This window comes from Topomyia yanbarensis, chromosome 2 (genome assembly GCF_030247195.1).
Source record: "Topomyia yanbarensis strain Yona2022 chromosome 2, ASM3024719v1, whole genome shotgun sequence".
NCBI classification, from domain to species: Eukaryota; Metazoa; Arthropoda; class Insecta; order Diptera; family Culicidae; genus Topomyia; species Topomyia yanbarensis.
The window spans coordinates 313,893,524-313,913,617 of record NC_080671.1 but is presented as its reverse complement, the minus strand read 5'-3'; the positions used below and the strand labels follow the sequence as shown (position 1 = coordinate 313,913,617).

At 40.0% G+C, this 20,094-nt stretch overlaps 1 protein-coding gene across 4 annotated transcripts in view; it reads left to right on the top strand.

Moving 5' to 3' along the window:
• Positions 1 to 18,292, top strand: part of LOC131683614 (uncharacterized) — a 301,264-nt gene extending 282,972 nt beyond the window's left edge. For all 4 annotated transcript variants that reach the window (XM_058965735.1, XM_058965734.1, XM_058965731.1 and 1 more), the window contains 4 exons: positions 5,503 to 5,793; positions 5,853 to 6,031; positions 15,900 to 16,103; positions 16,173 to 18,292. In XM_058965735.1, coding sequence (XP_058821718.1) covers positions 5,503 to 5,793; positions 5,853 to 6,031; positions 15,900 to 16,103; positions 16,173 to 16,808 — 1,310 coding nt within the window. In that variant the 3' untranslated portion in view covers positions 16,809 to 18,292. The remainder of the gene's footprint in view (positions 1 to 5,502; positions 5,794 to 5,852; positions 6,032 to 15,899; positions 16,104 to 16,172) is intronic.
• Positions 18,293 to 20,094: the final 1,802 nt, after the last annotated feature.

Sequence of the window (20,094 nt, the reverse complement as noted above, 5' to 3'; positions counted from 1 at the left end):
TCAGTGTAAGCCGAGTTGCAATCAAAATAATGTGACATCCTAACTAAAGATGAATAAGGGATCGTCGTTAGCCGAAAATTTCTCGAAACTAAGTTGTTTGCCCACGTAACAATTTATTTTTTTTTCTTATTTTTAACATTCAATTCTTTAAGCTGTTTTCTGTACGGAAGTGATTCTTATCAAAATAGAAGGTCATACAATGGAATGCTATATAAAAACTTTGCTTTGTTTATCATCGAACCCAAATAGTCATGAATAATCGCAATGGTCCTAAACTCAGAAAAGTGATCCATGTGAATTATAATTGAAGTCCATACGCTAAACGAAAATGTTCGTAAAATACACGAATTTATTCGTTGTTTTCTGCGACGAAGTCTTTTCGTGGCTTCGTTCATTTGACGAACTGTCAAAATAGCGACTTGAAGAATGAAAATGTTTATCATTTTACATATTTAGTGTACAATGTACACTGTACATTGTCCGAAAGTTATCGTATGACGAAACTATTTTTCGTGATTGAAATGAAACGTTTCGTACATTGAACGATTTGGTTAGTCGCACGATTCCTTTTTCGTTGATCGAACAAAGGTTTTCGTAATTTTAAATGTTATTTTTTTCTTCCGATCATTTAATGTCATTTCTTGACAATATCAATTTTTTTTTCAATTGAAAAAATCTATCTGACACATTTCAAAGTGCTCACCACTATTTAGTACTAGAATTATTGTGGTATTTTTTGTTCGTGACATTTACGGGAAATTTTTAAAAAAGTTAGATGCACTCTCGTAGTGACAAATTCTTTGTGTATAAATATTATGGAGATTCCTTGGCAAAATCTGTGATTAGTACAAAACAAATTTCTTGGATTGATGACGAATCTATTTCGTTGATTGCAAGAATTTTTACAAATATTTTGAAAAAAAAAATAATTTTGTCTGAACTTAAATATAAAAAAAATCGATGCTATCAAACATCGATCCTCGGAAACTCGGAAAAAAAATCGTTCATAAATTCATGAAAAAGAGATCACGACTTCTGAACGTGAACTGAACGATTTACGAAAACTGTGACCAAGTTCCTGAAATTATGAATAATAATCGCGTATGAAACTATTTTGTTTCCAAAAAACTAGTTTGTTATGATTCTTGTTAATAATTTGGGAATACACAGCCGACGGTCAAACGATGTTCAGGAGTTTGGGAGATTATTCGCGATTTTGTAATTTCTCAATACGTTACCGTGCCTTTTTATGCATGAGTTTACTACTGGATTTTTCTGTCAGATTAGCGGGATTTATGTTCATGATTCCAGTATCTTAGTTGCAATTTTCGTAATTTCTATTCACGTTATCGTGATATTTTATTGTGTAATTTATGTTCATGATTTCAGGATCTTAGTCACGGTTTTCGTACTTTTTGTTCTCGTTATCGCAATATTTTATTCTAGAACTTACTTTCGAATTTGACACGTGAAGTAATGTGACTCATGTGCATGATATCAGCAGTTTTATCATGGAATTCATAATTTCCCTTCGTATTTTCGCTATCTGTTTTTTTCTGGTTACTATCGTTTTTTTTACTCAGATTAGCCTGACAATATGAACTGGATCATAAAGGTGTGAGTGATTCGCGGTATCTATGAACTATATCACGAACACGTTTTATGGTGCTCAGCGCAGTTTTTTTTCATCGCGCTGAACCTTATCAAATAAATAACGATGTTCAAGGTTCTAATAGTTTTTTTTATATCTACTGCTTGTACTAATTACTAATCGCTATCAGCTAGATATTTCGTGAAAAAGTGCTTGGAACAAAAAGGATTCCACGAAAAATACTCCGAAATTTTGTTAAATAGTTCACATGAAAATTTCATGACAATGTTACATGAAATTGAAAATGACACGGAAATATCACAAGTACGTACAATAACGGGTGTTCAATAAAAAAAATAGAATGATTTCAATACCTTTCTGTAATTAAAGTAAAGAGCGTCATTTTTTTTCTCTCCATGAGAATCGCTCTCTGGAATCCCTAGAAATGGGTGGCATGTTTCGTTTCGCTCGGGCGCTGTTAGTTCAACCGAACATGGCGTCGAAACAGCAAGCACTCCGCGAGCGTGTTGTACGGTTTTACGAAACGCATGATATCGTGGAAAAAAGTTTACGGTAGACCACTTTCGAGTCGAAAACGTGTCCGTGAGTAAAGTTTACCGGATTCTTGCACTCCTGAGCGGGGAGGGAAAGGCCGATAGCGGCCGTCCGACGAAGATAATGACGAAGAAGAAGAAGGAAGCGTTGAAAAAGCTGTTCACTAACAAGGATGGAACGAGTTTGCGTGACGCCAGCCGAACATATCACCCTGATTCACCGAACCCCGAAGATGGAGGACATCATCTGTCGGAAGAAGACTCGGTCCCCCGAGTACACGAACGAGCAGATGGCGATCGTGAAAACGCAGTGCCCGTGGATAAAGAACTACCGCGAGACGTCGTTTGTGCTGGACGACGAAAGTTATTTTCCGCTCTCGAAGACCCACATTCCAGCGACAAGTCGGCCACACCCCCGAAGTGAAATATAAGTTTAAGCGTAAGAAAGTTATGCTATACATTTCAAAGACGTGGTTCAAGCCAACCGGTCTGGCCATCAATCAACAAGAGAAAATTCTTCTGCCGTTCTTAAAGGAGCATCATACGGATGGGAAGTACGTCTTCTGTCCGGACAAGGCGTTTTTCCATTACGCCAAAAAGACGTTGAAGTATCTTGAGCAGAAAAAGATACCGTACGTGCCGAAGAAAAGGTACCCAACCAACTTGCCTCAGTGCCGTCTCATTGAGGATTTTTTTTTGGCTCCCTCAGTGCCCTAGTGTACAAAAATAATTGTATCCGGAAGATTGACGTCAGTGCCGTCCAGCGCTCTTGTGAGAGCATCGCGACTAAGTTGCGTCGTACAGCTGACCAGGGCCCCTTCTCCAATATTCATTGTTTTTGAAGAATAAACAAAAAAAACTGGATTTGTGGATTTTTTTTTTGTTTTTTATCTACATGACTGAAACACTTCTCATTTTTTATTGAACACACGATACATCATAAATCATGTACTAGAAATCATGAACCAGTTAACAAATCTATGAATAATATTTCATGAGTTTGTGAACTATTTGACGAGCACGAATGGTCAGACATGACTATTATGCTAGGAATCATGAACCAGTTCACGAATACATGAATAATATTTCATGATTATTTTAATATTTCATGATTTCGTCAATTATGGTAAGTCGTGACTATTATACTGGGAATCGTGAACCAGTTCACGAATACAAAAATAATACTTTATGATTTTGTGAACTTTCGCACGGGTGCGCATGGTCAGTCGTGACTATTATACTAGGAATCATGAACCAACTCACGAATACATGAATAATATTTCATGATATTATGAACTATTTCACAAGCACGGATAGTGGATAAAAAATTCCAAGTTTCGTAAAATAATTCACGAGGAAATATCCATGTTTTGATTTTGTGATCTAATGTGCCTCAATTTATGAATAACATCATGCTATGAATAACATCATGCGTCAGTCTTTGGTTTTATGAATAACGTTCCTAAAGTTGTGAACTAGTTCACGTACAGAAAATCAATTTGATAATGACAGGGCTGAAACCGTGACTGAAGTTCACAAAACAAAAAAATATTTCGTTTTGCGGGGGATACTGAAGGAAAATTGAATATAGTTATAAAACACATCGCTTTTGTTCATGATCCTGTTTCAGTATCGTAAAAACGATATTGTGATTGTTACAGAATTTATCGCGCGTTATTCACGATTTTGGGAACAATTTTTTTCTGTATAACTTTTGTTCGATGAACGAAAATGAAATGCGACTAACGAAATCTTTTAATGGACGAAAAATAAATTCGCTCTTGCCAAAATATTTGAACTATTTACAAACATTTAGTAAAATTACGAAGCGTTTCATTTCAATAACTAAAAATAGTTTCATCACCTACGATAAATTTCGTGCAACGTGCACTAAATATATAAAATAGCGAAGCTTTTCGTTCTTCACATCTCCATTTTTCCAGTTCAATTAATTAACGAAAGCAACTATGATAAAGAGTCTATTTCGGCATTATTTAGGAGGGTGCCTCACTATTTCTTTGACTACTCGGTCCACAATAGGTGGATTGCATATAAATGGGAATCAGCGTTTTTGCTTCGTTGATAAGAACCAATATAATAACGCAAATGACCTGAAAATGTGTTTGAGCGTACCGAAAATTCGAATCGATTGACTCAAACATAACTCTAGCGCTTGAGCCAATGCGTTCAGCAAAGATGGCAGACGCTGCTCTAACCAACGGCTTAAATGAGTATGGTGATAATAGAAACAGGGCAGACATAGACTCATTACCCTGTTTGCAATGCTATCAAAGCAATGGATTGGAATGGAAACCGATTTTTAATAAGCCTACGTAAGTCGTTTCGTGCTTTTTAGGAAAAACTGGTAATAAAAATAACGTTTCCATAGACACTTTAAAAAACCCTGTTTTAGAGCGACTTAGTGGAATGTTAAACACTTTAGTTATAAATGTGCAAGATCTGGAATTCCAGCAGAGCATGTAAAGTCTCAATTTCCTCAATAAGCCGTTGCTTTCGCTTTGGAATTTCTTTTTCATCCTTAAATTTTGCACTAACATTACAGTTAACTCAAGTATAACATAGTGTAAAAACTTGTGATACAATGTAGTGTTAACTACTTTTTTCTTATGAGGATGATTCGAGTAATGGCTCGAACGGACAAGATTGAAAGTCCGAAAATTGAATGATTTACGGAAGCTACTTCCTTATCATCTCCATGGTCTATTTTGCTCATCTATGAGATTCTAAACTCCCTTTGTTTGCTGTGTATAAGTAGCATGCCAATTTCACCATGTCAGCCTTACTTTCTACACGTTTATAATCATCACAAACATATCAAAGAACTAGCTTTAGCATGCCATTTGCAACCAGCACACAATCACCGTCACTCGACTGTTGACGCTGTTGATTTGCAAGCGAGATATTTGGAAATTATTATATTTTTTCTCTGTCCGACGTTCACTCCTGGGACACCGCAGTGTGTTATGTGAATCCACACTTTGAGAAAATTAGTAATCGCAGGAATAGACCCCACTATGGCTTATCGGTTCGCCAGCGAGGCGGCCGGGAGCCATGGCCAACGTTGCATTTCTACTCGAACTACGCCGGGCGGCTGGTCCTCGGCGCGGGAGATCACGATTTTTTCAACACCGAAACCTACCCGCTCGAGAGCATCCGAGAGTTCGAATCGGTCTCCAGCGCTTGGAAGCGTTTGCTGGCTAATTTACTGAAGAAAGGTAGCAGAAGTGTGTTGTGTATTTGAACGGTGCAGAAATCTTTTCCTACAGATTATTCACCCAAAGATCCCTCTGAATTTTATCCTATGCTTAATACACATTCTATTACTACTCCCAACAGAAGAGGATGAGTCGCAGATCTTTGTGAAGTTCTTCCGATTCCACAAGTGCTATGATCTGGTGCCGACGTCGGCCAAGCTAGTCGTGTTCGATACTCAGCTACTCGTTAAAAAGGCATTTTACGCGCTTGTCTACAATGGCGTCCGGGCGGCACCACTCTGGGACTCGAAGCGGCAGGAATTCGTCGGCATGCTGACGATTACCGACTTTATCAAGATCCTGAAGATGTACTACAAATCGCCCAACTCGTCAATGGACGAACTGGAGGAGCATAAGCTGGAGACGTGGAGAAGTATGTCGACGTGAACCACGAGTAGGAATTGTTTTAAAATGACATTTGCATATTTTCAGGTGTTCTCCAGGAAGAGGTTAAGAAGTTAGTTAGTATCGGACCAGACGCGTCGTTGTACGATGCCATCAAAACGCTTATTCACAACCGGATTCATCGGTTGCCAGTGATTGACCCACTGACCGGAAACGTGTTATATATATTAACCCACAAGCGAATACTTAGATTTCTGTTTTTATATGTGAGTATTGTTTTTTATCTAAATATTTACCTTTATCCGTTCTAATTTAGACAATAACTTGGGAAATGAGAGAGATTTAGAGACAGTTTTAATTCTGTGTCACTACTTGTGTTCAGCGACTTTCATCACCTTCAGCGTTTGTTTGTCTATTGGGATTTTCGATTGACCGGTGACACCGGTGTAGTGGAGTGCACTGGAATTGCACCATTTTTGCACTTTCTAGCAGAAGTGCAGAAAACTGGGTATGTTCCATTGACACTTCTGCTAGAAAGTGCAAAACCACTGCACTCCACTACACCGATGCACATCAATCGAAAACCCCAATAGTAAACGTTTTGGTATTTACAAGCTGTCTCAGTTGAAAAAATATTTTCTCATTTTATAGCTTCTAGGCATAGCAAAACAAATCCTTTTATGGGGATCGTCAGACACAGATTCCGGATTGGCTAATATTTTGAACATAATCAGTAGCGCATAGCGTAGATCGTGAAATTGCACAACCGTGTCATTCCAGCCATTTGGCAGTTCTTTCCTATGAACAGTGAAAGACTATCCATCCAACCCTTCGGCAAATAGAGGCGTAAGAATATCAATTGTTACTAGTTCTTTGCTAGTTCTTTGCTCCATACCAGTAATCTCAATAGTCATTAGGGTGGGGCGAATTGATCGTTTTTTCAGCACAGCACTTTTTTGGTTCCTTTTGGGGTCCCAAACAACTGTGCAAAATTTGGGGTCGATTGGTGTTGACCCGACGTAGCGCATTGCGTTTGAAATTTGTATGGAGATTAGTATGGGAAAACCTACATTTTTGAATTTTTAATTCTACAGACTACAATTCTTCCTTTAGTATGCAAACAAAGAGATAGAAGTGTAGTCCAGGATATGCTGAACAACTTTGCCGAAGGATGTATGGTGTTAGAATGTCTCTAAGCTAAGTTATAGCTGTTCAAAGTTCGATACATCGAATTAAATGCTAAAAATCATTTTTATTGCCAACACTGCGGGTGTACCAATGGTATTTCATATAAGCATTCCGAAATAACATTATATATTTTAGTTTTACCACATTGGTATGTTTGAATGAATTATTCAAAAGCCTTTGATCAATTTCATGAGCGTAAGTAGTTGAGCAATAGGGCGTAGTGAAGGGTGAGGGGGGATGGGGAGAGACTTTAATATGTAGAAATTCGAACTGAAAAGTTGTCGAGTTGGAATGTTCAGATGAATTATTTCAAAACAATTACACAATGTCCTAGGCATAATAGTAACGATGAAATAAAACATACTTGCCTTGACTTTTATCAATAGAAGTTACCTTACAGACTGTATCAACTGATGTCGAGTTGATATGTCAGAGGATTGCATTGATTATATTTCAGTTTAATAGGCACTATGATTTGATGGGATGCTCATTTCTATGCTGTTCGATCACGAGGCGTGAAGCTAATTTCTGGATTTCAACATGAAACCCCCCAGATCCCTACAACAATTTTTGCTTCAGGTGATCGAACAGCATCGAAATGAGCATCCCATCAAATCATAGTGCCTATTAAGCTGAAATATAATCAATGCAATCCTCTGACATATCAACTCGACATCAGTTGATTCAGTCTGTAACGTACCTTCTATTGATAAAAGTTAAGGCAAAGGAATACAGTACACTCAAGTTTTTTTTTACGCGGTTTTTTTTTGCGCGGTATTTTTTTACGCGGTTTTTTTTTTTACGCGGATTTTGAAATTTACGCGGTTTTCATTTACGCGGATTTTGAAATTTACGCGGTTTTCATTTACGCGGTTTTTGAAATTTACGCGGTTTTCATTTACGCGGATTTTGAAATTTACGCGGATTTTGAAATTTACGCGGTTTTCATTTACGCGGATTTTGAAATTTACGCGGTTTTCATTTACGCGGTTTTCATTTACGCGGCTCGTATCCCCCGCGTAAAAAAAACCTGAGTGTATGTTTTATTTCATCGTTACTATTATGCCTAGGACATTGTGTAATTGTTTTGAAATAATTCATCTGAACATTCCAACTCGACAACATTTCAGTTCGAATTTCTACATATTAAAGTCCCTCCCCCCATCCCCCCTCACTACGCCCTATTGCTCAACTACCTACGCTAATGAAATTGATCTAAGGCTTTTGAATAATTCATTCAAACATACCAATGTGGTAAAACTAAAATATATAATGTTATTTCGGAATGCTATATGAAATACCATTGGTACACCCGCAGTGTTGGCAATAAAAATGATTTTTAGCATTTAATTCGATGTATCGAACTTTGAACAGCTATAACTTGGCTTAGAGACATTCTAACACCATACATCCTTCAGCAAAGTTGTTCAACATATCCTGGACTACACTTCTATCTATTTGTTTGCGTACTAAAGGAAGAATTGTAGACTGTAGAATTAAAAATGCAAAAATGTAGGTTTTCCCATACTAATCTCCATACAAATTTCAAACGCAATGCGCTACGCCGAGTCAACACCAATCGACCCCAAATTTTGCACAGTTGTTTGGGACCCCAAAAGGAACCAAAAAAGTGCTGTGGTCGGTTGATGTGGCTATGATTACGTTTTTCCATATAACAATGCCCCACCCTAATAGTCATCTCCTAATCTAGCGAATCACTTCGTATTCAGATGTTTATTGGAATTGTTCTTGAGTATAATCTGTATTCTAAAGGCCTCACTGATCCGCTCTATAGCTGGGGTCTGCTAACCCTACTCTTTTGTCATCAGTGTCTGTTAGATCTGTTTCTCTGTGCTCTTTATTTATTCTGCGTCATCGTAACCAGCGATCAAGCTCTTCATTGCAACCACGAGCGGCGGGACGAGCAATACTGAATAAATTCGTCGAAACAAATTGGTCGTAGAGCTTGAGCTTGTGCGACCACCCCTGGCTGCTACTCCGTTATCGATCTGGAGTAGCTGAAGTTGCACAGGGAATCAGTAAAAATTATGCTTGGGAGTAGCGGAAACATCTTTCAATGTGCAACTCCTGATAATCCTAAAGTTTTGATTAATACCGGTGCCGGCCATGCCCGAACGTAGATCGCGGAGGTAAAGGTAAGGAATAGTTAGTCCGTTACTTGCTTTTACTAGAGGCCGTATATACTACTGCGCACTCCACAAGTATCACGGGAGGAGGATATTTGTTAGTAAGTATAGAAGTTGGATTCTAGTTCTTCTTTATCGACGCCAGAGAAGTGACTACTATCTGGACTAAATATCGATCCACAAACTCATGGACCGGGGATCAACGGCTTTACTTCCCTTCCGAAGGAAGACGTGACCACAGATTTATTCACCTCAGAAAAATCTCAACGACCTCGGCTGAAATTGAACCCAGGCCAACTGGAATGAGTGGCGTCACGATTACCACTCAACCACCGGCGCTGTCAAATTTGTCTTTCGTGGATGTCACATACAGCGCATTAGGCGCTCACCTTAGGTAAGGAGTGCGCTTAATTAGGCAATCCAAGAGACGTTTCTGATCAGATGATTATTTCTTGTTTACTTATTCTGACGTTACTCCGAGGGGTGCGACGTCCAACAATATCGTTGATTCGATCCAACATCAAACGAATCGGACTAACGAAAGATGTTTGTCGGACGAGTTTTTCTGTTCGCAGGAGTAGACCTGTTGACAAAACCCACCGCTTCATTGTCAAACAAACGTCGATTGCCTAATTGCCAAACTGAGGTAGGTTGGAATGATTTTTCATAGCACACAAGGACTCTCGTTTTTCACCTAGAAAAACGGGAAGCGCTTTCTCTGTTTCACCAAACGGATAGTCTCAATAGAGCTAAGGCTGTCTGAAACAATGAAGTAATGATATGTGAGGAAAGTGTCAATGATTTCAACGCTACGTTCAATAGCAGCTATTTCTGTGTCACAAACTGAAGAATGATCATTGATACTGATTGATACGGAATTCATTATTCAAAGTATTTGGAATCATTTGCGGACGTAACTTATCCGTGCTTCCAAGAATCTTGTCCTTCAAGTATATGTGGGAGAATACTTTTGAATCAAAAGTATCTAATAAATAAACACGGTTGGGATTATATGGAACCGTTCACAATTTGCAATCACCAACAGGTCAAAGGTATCGCATCGGATGAGAAATCGAAACGAGAGATCCCAGAAATGAACTTTCAGCGGAAAAATGCCCGCGTTGCTCGTCGAGAGGATCGACTACATGAAACCCAAGACAATAATACGCAAACAACGGCACTGGACTCTTTCCAGTTGATGGAATGTATGTTCGCAGTGAAGCGAAAGCAGCGACATCCGTACTCCATCACCGACATTTTTGTTGTTTGATACAACCAGATTAGGCACCGCACAATGTCCCGGTGATTATACGAAGAAATTTAATCTTTTGTTGACAATTTTGTTGCAGAAATCAAATGTAACATTGTACCTAACCCCGAGATACTTCAACGTTAAAACCTGAGCAGTAAGTCGATCTACAAACAGAAACCGTAATTGCACTGAGTCACGCTTCCTCGAAAATGCTCAGATTTCTCAGTGGAGAATACGATATCCAGCTGAAGAGCCCCAGTAGACAAATTGCCAAGGCATCTTGCAATGGTCCTTGAATCGCGCTGTCGAGAATCAATCTAGTCAAGTATTCTCCCCCCGGAGGAGTTTCGGATATAGTGGTCGTGCATCTCTCTCTAATCGATATTTTATGTGAGGCCATACAAGGCATACATTGTTTCCGACAGTCTTAAACCGTTAAAGATTATAATTGGGATTGGCCACTACATTGGGGATTAGGTATTACAATCCACATACAATTTAACCATAGTGATGTAGAAGGATTACACTAATGCGCTTGCACGTGCTGATGGCGCATAAATCCAAGTAATTTCGACTGTGTTCAAAATGGTCACGAAAATAGTAGAGTAAAGTAGATTGATTGTCATCAGAAAAAAACATGCCGTACCGTGGAAGGTCTGATTATATTTACGGAATTGCAAACATCATCATTCAATATTATAATACATTCCATGATATTATCAGTTCGAGTAAATTTAGTGTATCAATTATCAACAATTAATATTAGTTTAATCGCAAATCAATAACATACAAGCACACAAGAATTCCGCGATAATGCAAACCCGGTCGCAAATGGTATCATTCACGGATAGTCACGCCCATGGTCTCGTAATCATAAATTCCCTGGCATTTAGTCAACACGTAAGACCTTCCAAATATAGAAATACGTTCTCAAGCGCAAACATACAAACGCCCGTTCTCGCGCGATTCTCCATCTGAACCATGTATTCAAATTTAATAATAAAAGCAGAATTCGCGCGAACGTTCAAAAGCCTACATGAATATGCACACGGCTACAGAACTTTATAAGCGAATTTATCAAGCAACAGCAACATACAAGCGACCACGCGATCAAACATATTAACTAACAAACGCTCAAGTCCTTCATGTTAATACAAACCTGGTCATAAACCTGAACATGCAATCGCTATCATTATCTCAACATATTAGCACTTACGAATTTTCAAACGCGGTCTCAAGCGCGAACATGAAAACGCTCGTTTCCACGCGATTATAAATTTTCCACGCCGGAAAGCCCTACCCCCTTCCCACCCTCTCGCTCCCAGCAGTCAAAGTCCTTGCTTTCCGTTGAACTATTATTAATTGTTGCTTTCATCCAAGCACAATTGCAGCATTCTAGTCATGGTACTGACAGGACATGGCAAACTTAATTATCATATGGCTAATGCTCAACGGTACTCGAAACAAGGCTTTGGTGATATACAGGGCGTTTCCCAAAAATGTTATTATTACTCGATTTTACGACAAGTTTCGTACAGGTATATATTACGACTTATTATTGAAAGAATCCCATGCTCTATACATACATGGGACAATTATGCGTAGAACGGCCACGCATCTGTCTACCAAAGAACAGAAGCAAACGAACCAGCCAACTGAACCATTAACGAGGTCTAGAAATAACTCACCAGCTGTTAATGCGAACTCGAAACGGGGAAGATCGCAACAAAACACTCCCTTCAGCAAATACACGACAACCTCAGCTGATAATCTCAGTCCACTACCAAGGAAAAGCGCAACTGACACTAACAATACAACCAGGCTTATGAATTAGTCCGACGACAAAATTGAGTTTAGTGAGACAAGACTGCTCAAGCACGACCACGGACAATGAGATAGATCGGTTTGGAAGTAAGGAAAGTGTAGTATTCCTTCCTACGCAAGCACGGCAGAATGAAGCAACTATCCCAGCCCTCTTACCCTAACCCGGTGTTTTTGAACATAATAGTACAATTTGTGTGACAGCGGTTGTCATTGTGCGCCTGGATCTTCCTCAGGTCAGTTCCACAATCATCAATCATCTCGCAAACATTGCTTTCCTTTACATTATCATAGGTTTGACTGGTAACGTAGAACTTATTCATTGTTTGCATTCTCCACTGAATTCACCCAAAGAAGGACGAGAGGTTCACACCGAGACGTTATAGCTAATATCGCGACTCTAGCTTCGAAGCAACAAACAAAGGAAACTACACAGTCTTTCCCCAACGCGCGCCGGTCGCTGTCGATAGTTCCGCAGGTTATCGTGTAGCTGTTTCGATAGCGGTTGGCACTGTGGGGCAAGACGTCCCTTTTAATCTTATCTACGAGTGAAATATACTGCGGATTCTCTCATTGCAACTATAACATGTATGCATCGAGCAAGTGACCGGTTTTGGGAAAAGGAGAAAAGAGTATCTTCCCACTTCACAATGACAGGATCGGCCGGGAAGAAGACTGCTGTCCCTACCTCTCGGATATACAGCCCCGCAATTCTCCTCCTGGCTTTCCACCAATGAAGCCACATCGCAACAACAACAACAACAAGAGACGCACCAGAGCACCGATCTCTCGGTTGAAAACAGGAGTAAGTCTTGCCACGGAATACACGTAATTGCAGTTCGGATATAACTGCCAGAACAACTGGCGGTGGCATCAGTGTACGTACCTCCCAGCACTCAACAGTCTTAGAAACAGCTGGGTGACTTCCTCGAACAGCTTCCATGTCCAGTGCTTATACTGTGCGACTTCGACACGCACCATATTTGCTGGGGTACAAATCAACAGTACTAGGCCAATGCTTCGCCAGGAACACTTTAACGGAACAGTTACCTGGAGATTAAGCTTTAGCTCCCACATCAGCAATTGAACTCACAATCTTCTCCGAAACTGTGGCTTCGAAATTCATTTGCCAAACGCTCCTGAATACCCAAAACAGTGACCATAGTCGTCTCAATTCCCGGATTGTCTCACGTTATAAAAAGAAGCTACAATGGTGGTACGACCAAGCGGACTGGATAGCTTACGAACGACTGATCACCAGCGCTGCACGACCAGGCGTCGATATCTCAATAGATCATTTCGTCGAGCAATTGATCACTGGTACAAAAACTGCACTATCACGCACTACTAGCAAAGTAGGGCCTAATGATGTTCCATTGTAGCGCTATTAAAAACGTAGAAAATAGTCAGAGCAATGAAACGTATCCAGACAACAGGCCCACAAAAAGCTAATGTACTTAAAAGCTTCCGAGAATCGCGCGCGGCACCTGGAATGGCAATCCAGGACAGCGATCATAAGGATGATATTCCCAAGTTCCACTACGTTAGAGATGTGACAGGCAGTTAACACGTTTAGAGGGAACCGTAAGTATCGCTCAACTGTCATTAAACGATCCAGTGTATACACGGATAAATGGTCGAGAAGCGTTGGATTTACGATATCTGCTACAAAATGGATCATCTTCTATTGCAGTCCGAATGCCTGCCATGCAGCGATAAAGGTAGATAGTTTATCCGAACCCTCGGTGTCACTCTCTATCGCTCGCTCAACTTTAAAGTAAACTGTAAAATGACGAAGAAGAGTTGCGAATCCAAACTGAACATATTGAAAATGGTCGGAGCCAGACTCCCGCGTGGTCATCCCGCCTTCCTACTGCAAATCGGATCAGCATTGTTACCCGACGACTGCTTTACAGCAAAGGGTTTGTGGTCAGAGGAGACGATGCCGCAATTCAAACTCTTGCGTCTGCATACAACAGGATGATAAGATTTGCATTCGGAGCATACGTCACGATTTCAATCCTAGCCATTATGGCTGAAGCAGGTACTTTGCCATTTGATCTGATCGTTTTCCAAACCATTGTACGATTGGCTATCCGTTTGTTGGACAAAAAGGAAAGATAATGCTGATCTTCCTGTTGTGCATCAAACTTCCGGTCGTTTGACAAAAGTGGTTGGAACACCCCTTCCAAACATTTGCTCTCGCACACGGTTAACTGCACGAAAATGGTACGAACCCAAGCCACATACGGTGACTGGAAGCTGGAGACCCTTTGAAAATTGTTCGTGCAGCTGGTAGGGGCTCCTGACAGATCGTTTTAGTCGTCAATTGTCTATACCGATGGTTCCAAAGACGGCAACACAGTAGGCGCGGGAGCATTTGGAGAACACTAATAACAATCGGTTGGTCTTCCGCCGCAATGAAGTGTCTTCTCCGGCGAGGCTTTCGCAATAAGAACAGCGCTAACTGCACACCGCACGTCCAGCGACCTGCTAATAATGTCCGATTCGGCTAGCTGTCCATCAACAATCGAAGCTGGCACATCCCAACACCCGTGGAGATTGAGAGCATGTTTTGAAATCGTGTAATTAAGATGTTCTGGATTCAGGATCACGCTGGCATTCGCGATAATGAAGAAACATAGATACATGGTATATACCTGTTCCGGTAGTAGACGCCGTTAAACAAATCAAAACATCCATCCGAAACCGATGGTCCAATCGGTGGTCAGCATTCACAGAGGTAAAACTGCGGAATAAAATTCGGTACGGTGAAGTTGACTAACCGTGAAAGCTCGGGTGATCAGCGAGTGCTTACCCGACTGCGAATTGAACACACCCGAGTTTTTACTGAAGAGTGCAGCCCCACCAATGTGCAACTGTTGTCCGTTGACGTCCGACATTTGATCCTCCATTGCAGGAGGTACGACGAATGCTATTCAGCGAGCACTACTCTGTGACAGTATCATCATCTAACCGAGTTCTGAGACAATTGGACAAAACTTGTTCAGATAATCAGAAGAGAGAATAAGCGAAAGATTAATAGCTTTTTTTTATTTTATTTCGATTATAGAGGTTTTAACCTTAAGGTCATTCGCCTCTTCGGGTTAGAAAAATCTCTTATGAAAAATTTCTAACCCTATGTGCGGGATCGGGATTAGAACCCAGGTGCGTTGCGTACAAGGCTGCGTATAAGGAAATCGATTTACCAACTACGCTACGCCCACCCCCACAAGATAAATAACTGTATGTGTACCTATTTTATCGAAAACATCATGTGATGAAATAGGATTTGAGTGATTTTCTACATGTACTCAACTCAGCTGTAAAAAATCGCATTCTTGTGTATAAATATTACAAAATATCACGCTTTTCAAATACAAAATTTAGATAACTTTTCCACAAAAAAATTAACTAATTACTTGTATTTATGGAAAACAATAGTGAGACTTTGGTAAAGGGATACTTGGGATGAAAAGGTTGTAATCTTACGCCATTGTGCTGGTTTAACATTTTCAGACAATTTCTTATCTATTTTCCTGGAAAATTATGGAAAAAGTTACTCTGATGAAGTAAATTCAAAACATCAAATTTATCGCCTTTTTCTCCGTTCAGAGAATAATCTGAAATTCGTAATTTTTGGCATTCCCGTAGCCATACATGTCGACGATATCTATATTAACAGCACGTGCTAATCACTTTTTGATTTTCTCCGTTTTATTGCAGATTAATGAGCTACCAAAACCGTCGTACATGCAGAAGACGCTTCGCGAGATACGCATTGGCAGCTACGACAAAATCGAGGTTGCAACGGAGGATACCAGCATCATCTTGGCGCTGTTCAAGTTCGTGGATCGACGTGTCTCCGCACTACCAATCGTGGATGCGGAAGGTCGCCTGAAGGACATATATGCCAAGTTTGATGTCATTGTATGTTTCCCTGTCGCTAAACAAACGTTGGTCTCTATCGCTAATCGCATGTGTAATTCTTCCTTTCAGAATTTGGCCGCCGAAAAGACCTACAACGATCTGGACGTTTCACTGAAAACAGCAAACGAGCATCGAAATGCATGGTTCGAGGGAGTGCAGAATTGCAAACTGGACGAAACTTTATACACCGTGATGGAGCGGATCGTGCGGGCGGAAGTACACCGGCTTGTGGTGGTCGACGATGAAGAGAAAGTGATCGGTATTATTTCACTCTCGGATATTCTATTGTACCTGGTGCTACGGCCTACCGGGGACGGTATTGGGAATTCCGAATCGCTACGGGCGACTGACCCCAAATTACAAAAATTAAGCCAGTCGCAAAGGGACAGCAATGAAAGCATCGAAGAGGAAAACGTCGAAGAGGGTGGTGATGTTGAGGAAGAAACAAACAGTGCGGTAGAAGAGAATGGCGTTGATAAAAAGACTGACACAACAGAGGATGATTGTAGAGAGCCGGATGCGACCGATGAAACACCAGTAAGCCAAGAAAATGGCGAAGAACAAGAGGTTCCGCCAACAGAATCGCCAGGGGAGCGTAGCTCCAACGAGTCCCCCGTCCAGGATATTCTGAACGAGGAACAGAAGGCCATACGTGATACACTAGCAGCAAATGTCCAAAGAGAAGTTGGTTTGGTTAGCGAGTAATCCTAGATTGTGTTGGTCCGTAGTGTTTCTATTTTAATCAGTTTATTTTATCTCAACCATGCTTATTTGCCGTTTTAATGAGGCATATTTTGGAAAATGTACATCTTTTGTTTATTTTCTAGCTATTGTATAATAATAAAGTAGAACTAAAAGCCTATAAATGCCTATCAGTCCCATATGAAAAGAGCTAGCGCGGATGCCTTATGAGTCTTTTGAACGGGGCAAACGTGCAGGCTATCTACAAAAACTAATTTCTTCCAAGATTGCGTCTATGGTACTGGTATGCTTTTATGAGCGGTTTTTCCAAGGTAAAGCAGCATTCAAACATGTTTAGTTTGTTCAAATAGTAGGAATTCGCGCCTCGTTCTTGTATGATTTTATGTAAGCAAGGACAGATTATGATGATGACAGCAAACAGAATTTGTTGCTGAAAACAGCACACATAGAAGGCCTTATCAATATACACAGAGCATAAAATGATTCTAATATTTTTGAAACGCTACTACGAAGTGAATTTCTGCGAGAGTTGTGATCGGAATGCTGCTGAACTTTATTGTTTTTGGTGCACGTGCATGTAAAAAAGATCAGCTTACAATTTTTAAACTTGCTTGAATCGGATGTTATGCAATTAGATGAAAAAGAAACAAGTACAAAGTATAGTGTGAAGGAGAACATTTTTGGAAACACCGTTTTCCGCTAATTCAAGTAATCCAAGGTTGCACCGGCCGACATCCAAAAAAGTTACATGTATTTACCAAACATGCAATACTATCGCAGTTTTTGCATATTTTTTCACCATTTACACAACTGTTTCAAAAAAGGGAGCAACACTTGATAAGAGACTTAACGAATTGATTTTTTGTTCTGACGAGAATATCGTACATGGAACGAAATTAGACAAAACCAAACTTATTTCATTACACCTATTTAAATTCAACTCCTAAGCTACAGTTAGCAATAAGCAAACATAATAAACTACAATTATTAACGTAATGTGCGCTTCGTGGTCGGAAAAAAATGCCACAGCGCTGCGAGCGAATATTTAAATTGAGAGAAAGAAAAAAATTAAAGAGGCGTGTAAATTATTAACTGCAAGAGGAAATCGCAGTAATGTATCGCTTATTGCAACCGTTCATTCATTTTCGATAACCATCTTTACTCCTGGTAACAATAAGAGAATTTCATATCTGTAAATTATTATTTAAACATAAACAGCAATGAGCGGACAGAGTTGAAGTCAGGTCTGTTCAAAATAAAAAAAATACTTGTAGGTACGTGCGAGGTGTGAATTGGCAATTACGGTCTGTGCAAGTAAAAAGGAATACCAATGCAGAAAAATGTACATTAATACTAAAACTGTTGATAATTCAATTAAGGGAGCGTAGTTTAATAAAAAAAAAACGTAGAACTTTAAACCGCTATTACACTTTACTGCTGAAAGATAACAAAAACCAATTTGAAAATAAATCTGTTAAATACTGCAACGCCTTTTGTTTTATTTGTCAACGGAGCATTTAATGATTTTCACGGAACGTTGATACAGAATAGCAGAACTAAACATATGTAAATTGGTGAGTAATTCGTCGTTTCAGTTGACAAAATTATTTACTGTAGAGATCGCGAAAAGAAACTGGCTCGTTTGAAGAATATTAAACATGTAAAACATTAGATAGGTAAATCCGTTCTATCGCGCCTTCTTTTTCTATTTTTGAAATCACGGATGAAAGCATTTTTTAAACATTTATTTTGCACGGCTCAATGCGTTATTAAAAAAATGTAATATTGTTGTATGTTTTGCGAATCTTGTGTATGTGATTTATTAGTTCCTGTGGAGATCCTTCTTGGTGGAGAGCCATTATTTGTATCGCTTACTACTACTAGGACTCGTTTTCCGCTTTCTCTAAGGTTAGCGTTTTCTTCCATGTTGTGGGTGCTCCAACATCAGGGTTATACAATTATGTGATCTTGAGTCTACAATTCTTTCACGGTTTGCAAATCTGGAGAATGTTTAGAATATGTAGTAAGTAATATTGCTCATTACTCGCTCCTTTCAACATTTACTACTTAACTTTTTGCATTATATTCTAGTGAAACCAGTCAGCTTTCGATATGTACTGGACAATTGGTGGAAAGTGCCGTAATTATCGAAAGAGAAAGTAAACCAAGGAAGGCTCTGAGTGTTATTTAGGTTCTATTGAAAATTTGCTCTAGTTCGAGTTTTTTTTTTGCCCGGCTGTTCGGCCATCTATGGAAGCTGTCCTTCAGCTTCTTTCTCCGAACAGCCTAGATAAGCCGTGTAGTGTCGGTAGTGGTTGTTTCAACCAGCTAAGAATTACACTACGGACTTCCTGTTGCGGTGGCAAAATCCCACTGAACAGGGAACCCCAATGCCATAGTGTCATGCGACCCGTGCTATGGATAAAATTGTTGAGGGGGTTTAAAATATTCTCAATGGTGAATAGAGCCTGGGAGGAATTTGGCAAACTCCCCAATATGCTGCATCACGCATCGGAGCGTTCGCTTTACGCACCGAGGTTTCTTCGCCGACATTCGCATAATTTTGCCGAATTTTTGTTTGCTGAGACTCTCGACTGGTGTGTAGTTCGGTGATTTTTTTCTGGGTTTCGATTATCAAATTTCGATGTGTACAGACGAACCTGCCCAGAGTCCGTGTGGTTTCCGGCCAAGAATTGAGCCACTGGATTCCTGCTCCCATGTCGTAGGAGGCGACTGAAAGCGGGAGTCCCTAAGTCAAGGTGTAGCTCCGTGCCGAGGACTTGATGACTGGAGGGTCTAAAATATGCCAGTCGCGCACGGACCATCTCTGACACAGTGGATTAAAAAAAAATTCTACACAAATCGTGGGAATCAAATGATCGTGTCCCATTTAAACCTGATATAGCTCGCAATATGCGCTAACTTCCCAACTTACTTGATGCCATCTAGTTGTTGTGCAATTTATGTTGGAAATGAATTCCATTTAAGCGAATATATTCTGATTCCTGAACCCACTGTACTTTGCATTGGAACAATCTTTGACTTAATGCAACAAGCATTATGAGCTGTCGAACAGTTGTGTCGACAAGTTAAATTATCAGTTAACCCAAACAAAACTTCAATGGTTCTTTTCACGAAAAAGCGAATAACAACCGCGGTTCGTCCTTTGCAGTTCTTTGATTTTGAGTCATACGGATGCCTTGTGTGGTGGCAGAGAGGAGAGGTGATGACAGTCCAGTCAAAGCTATACCATTTGTAAAGAATGGCGCTCTGCTTCTCTTGAGGCACT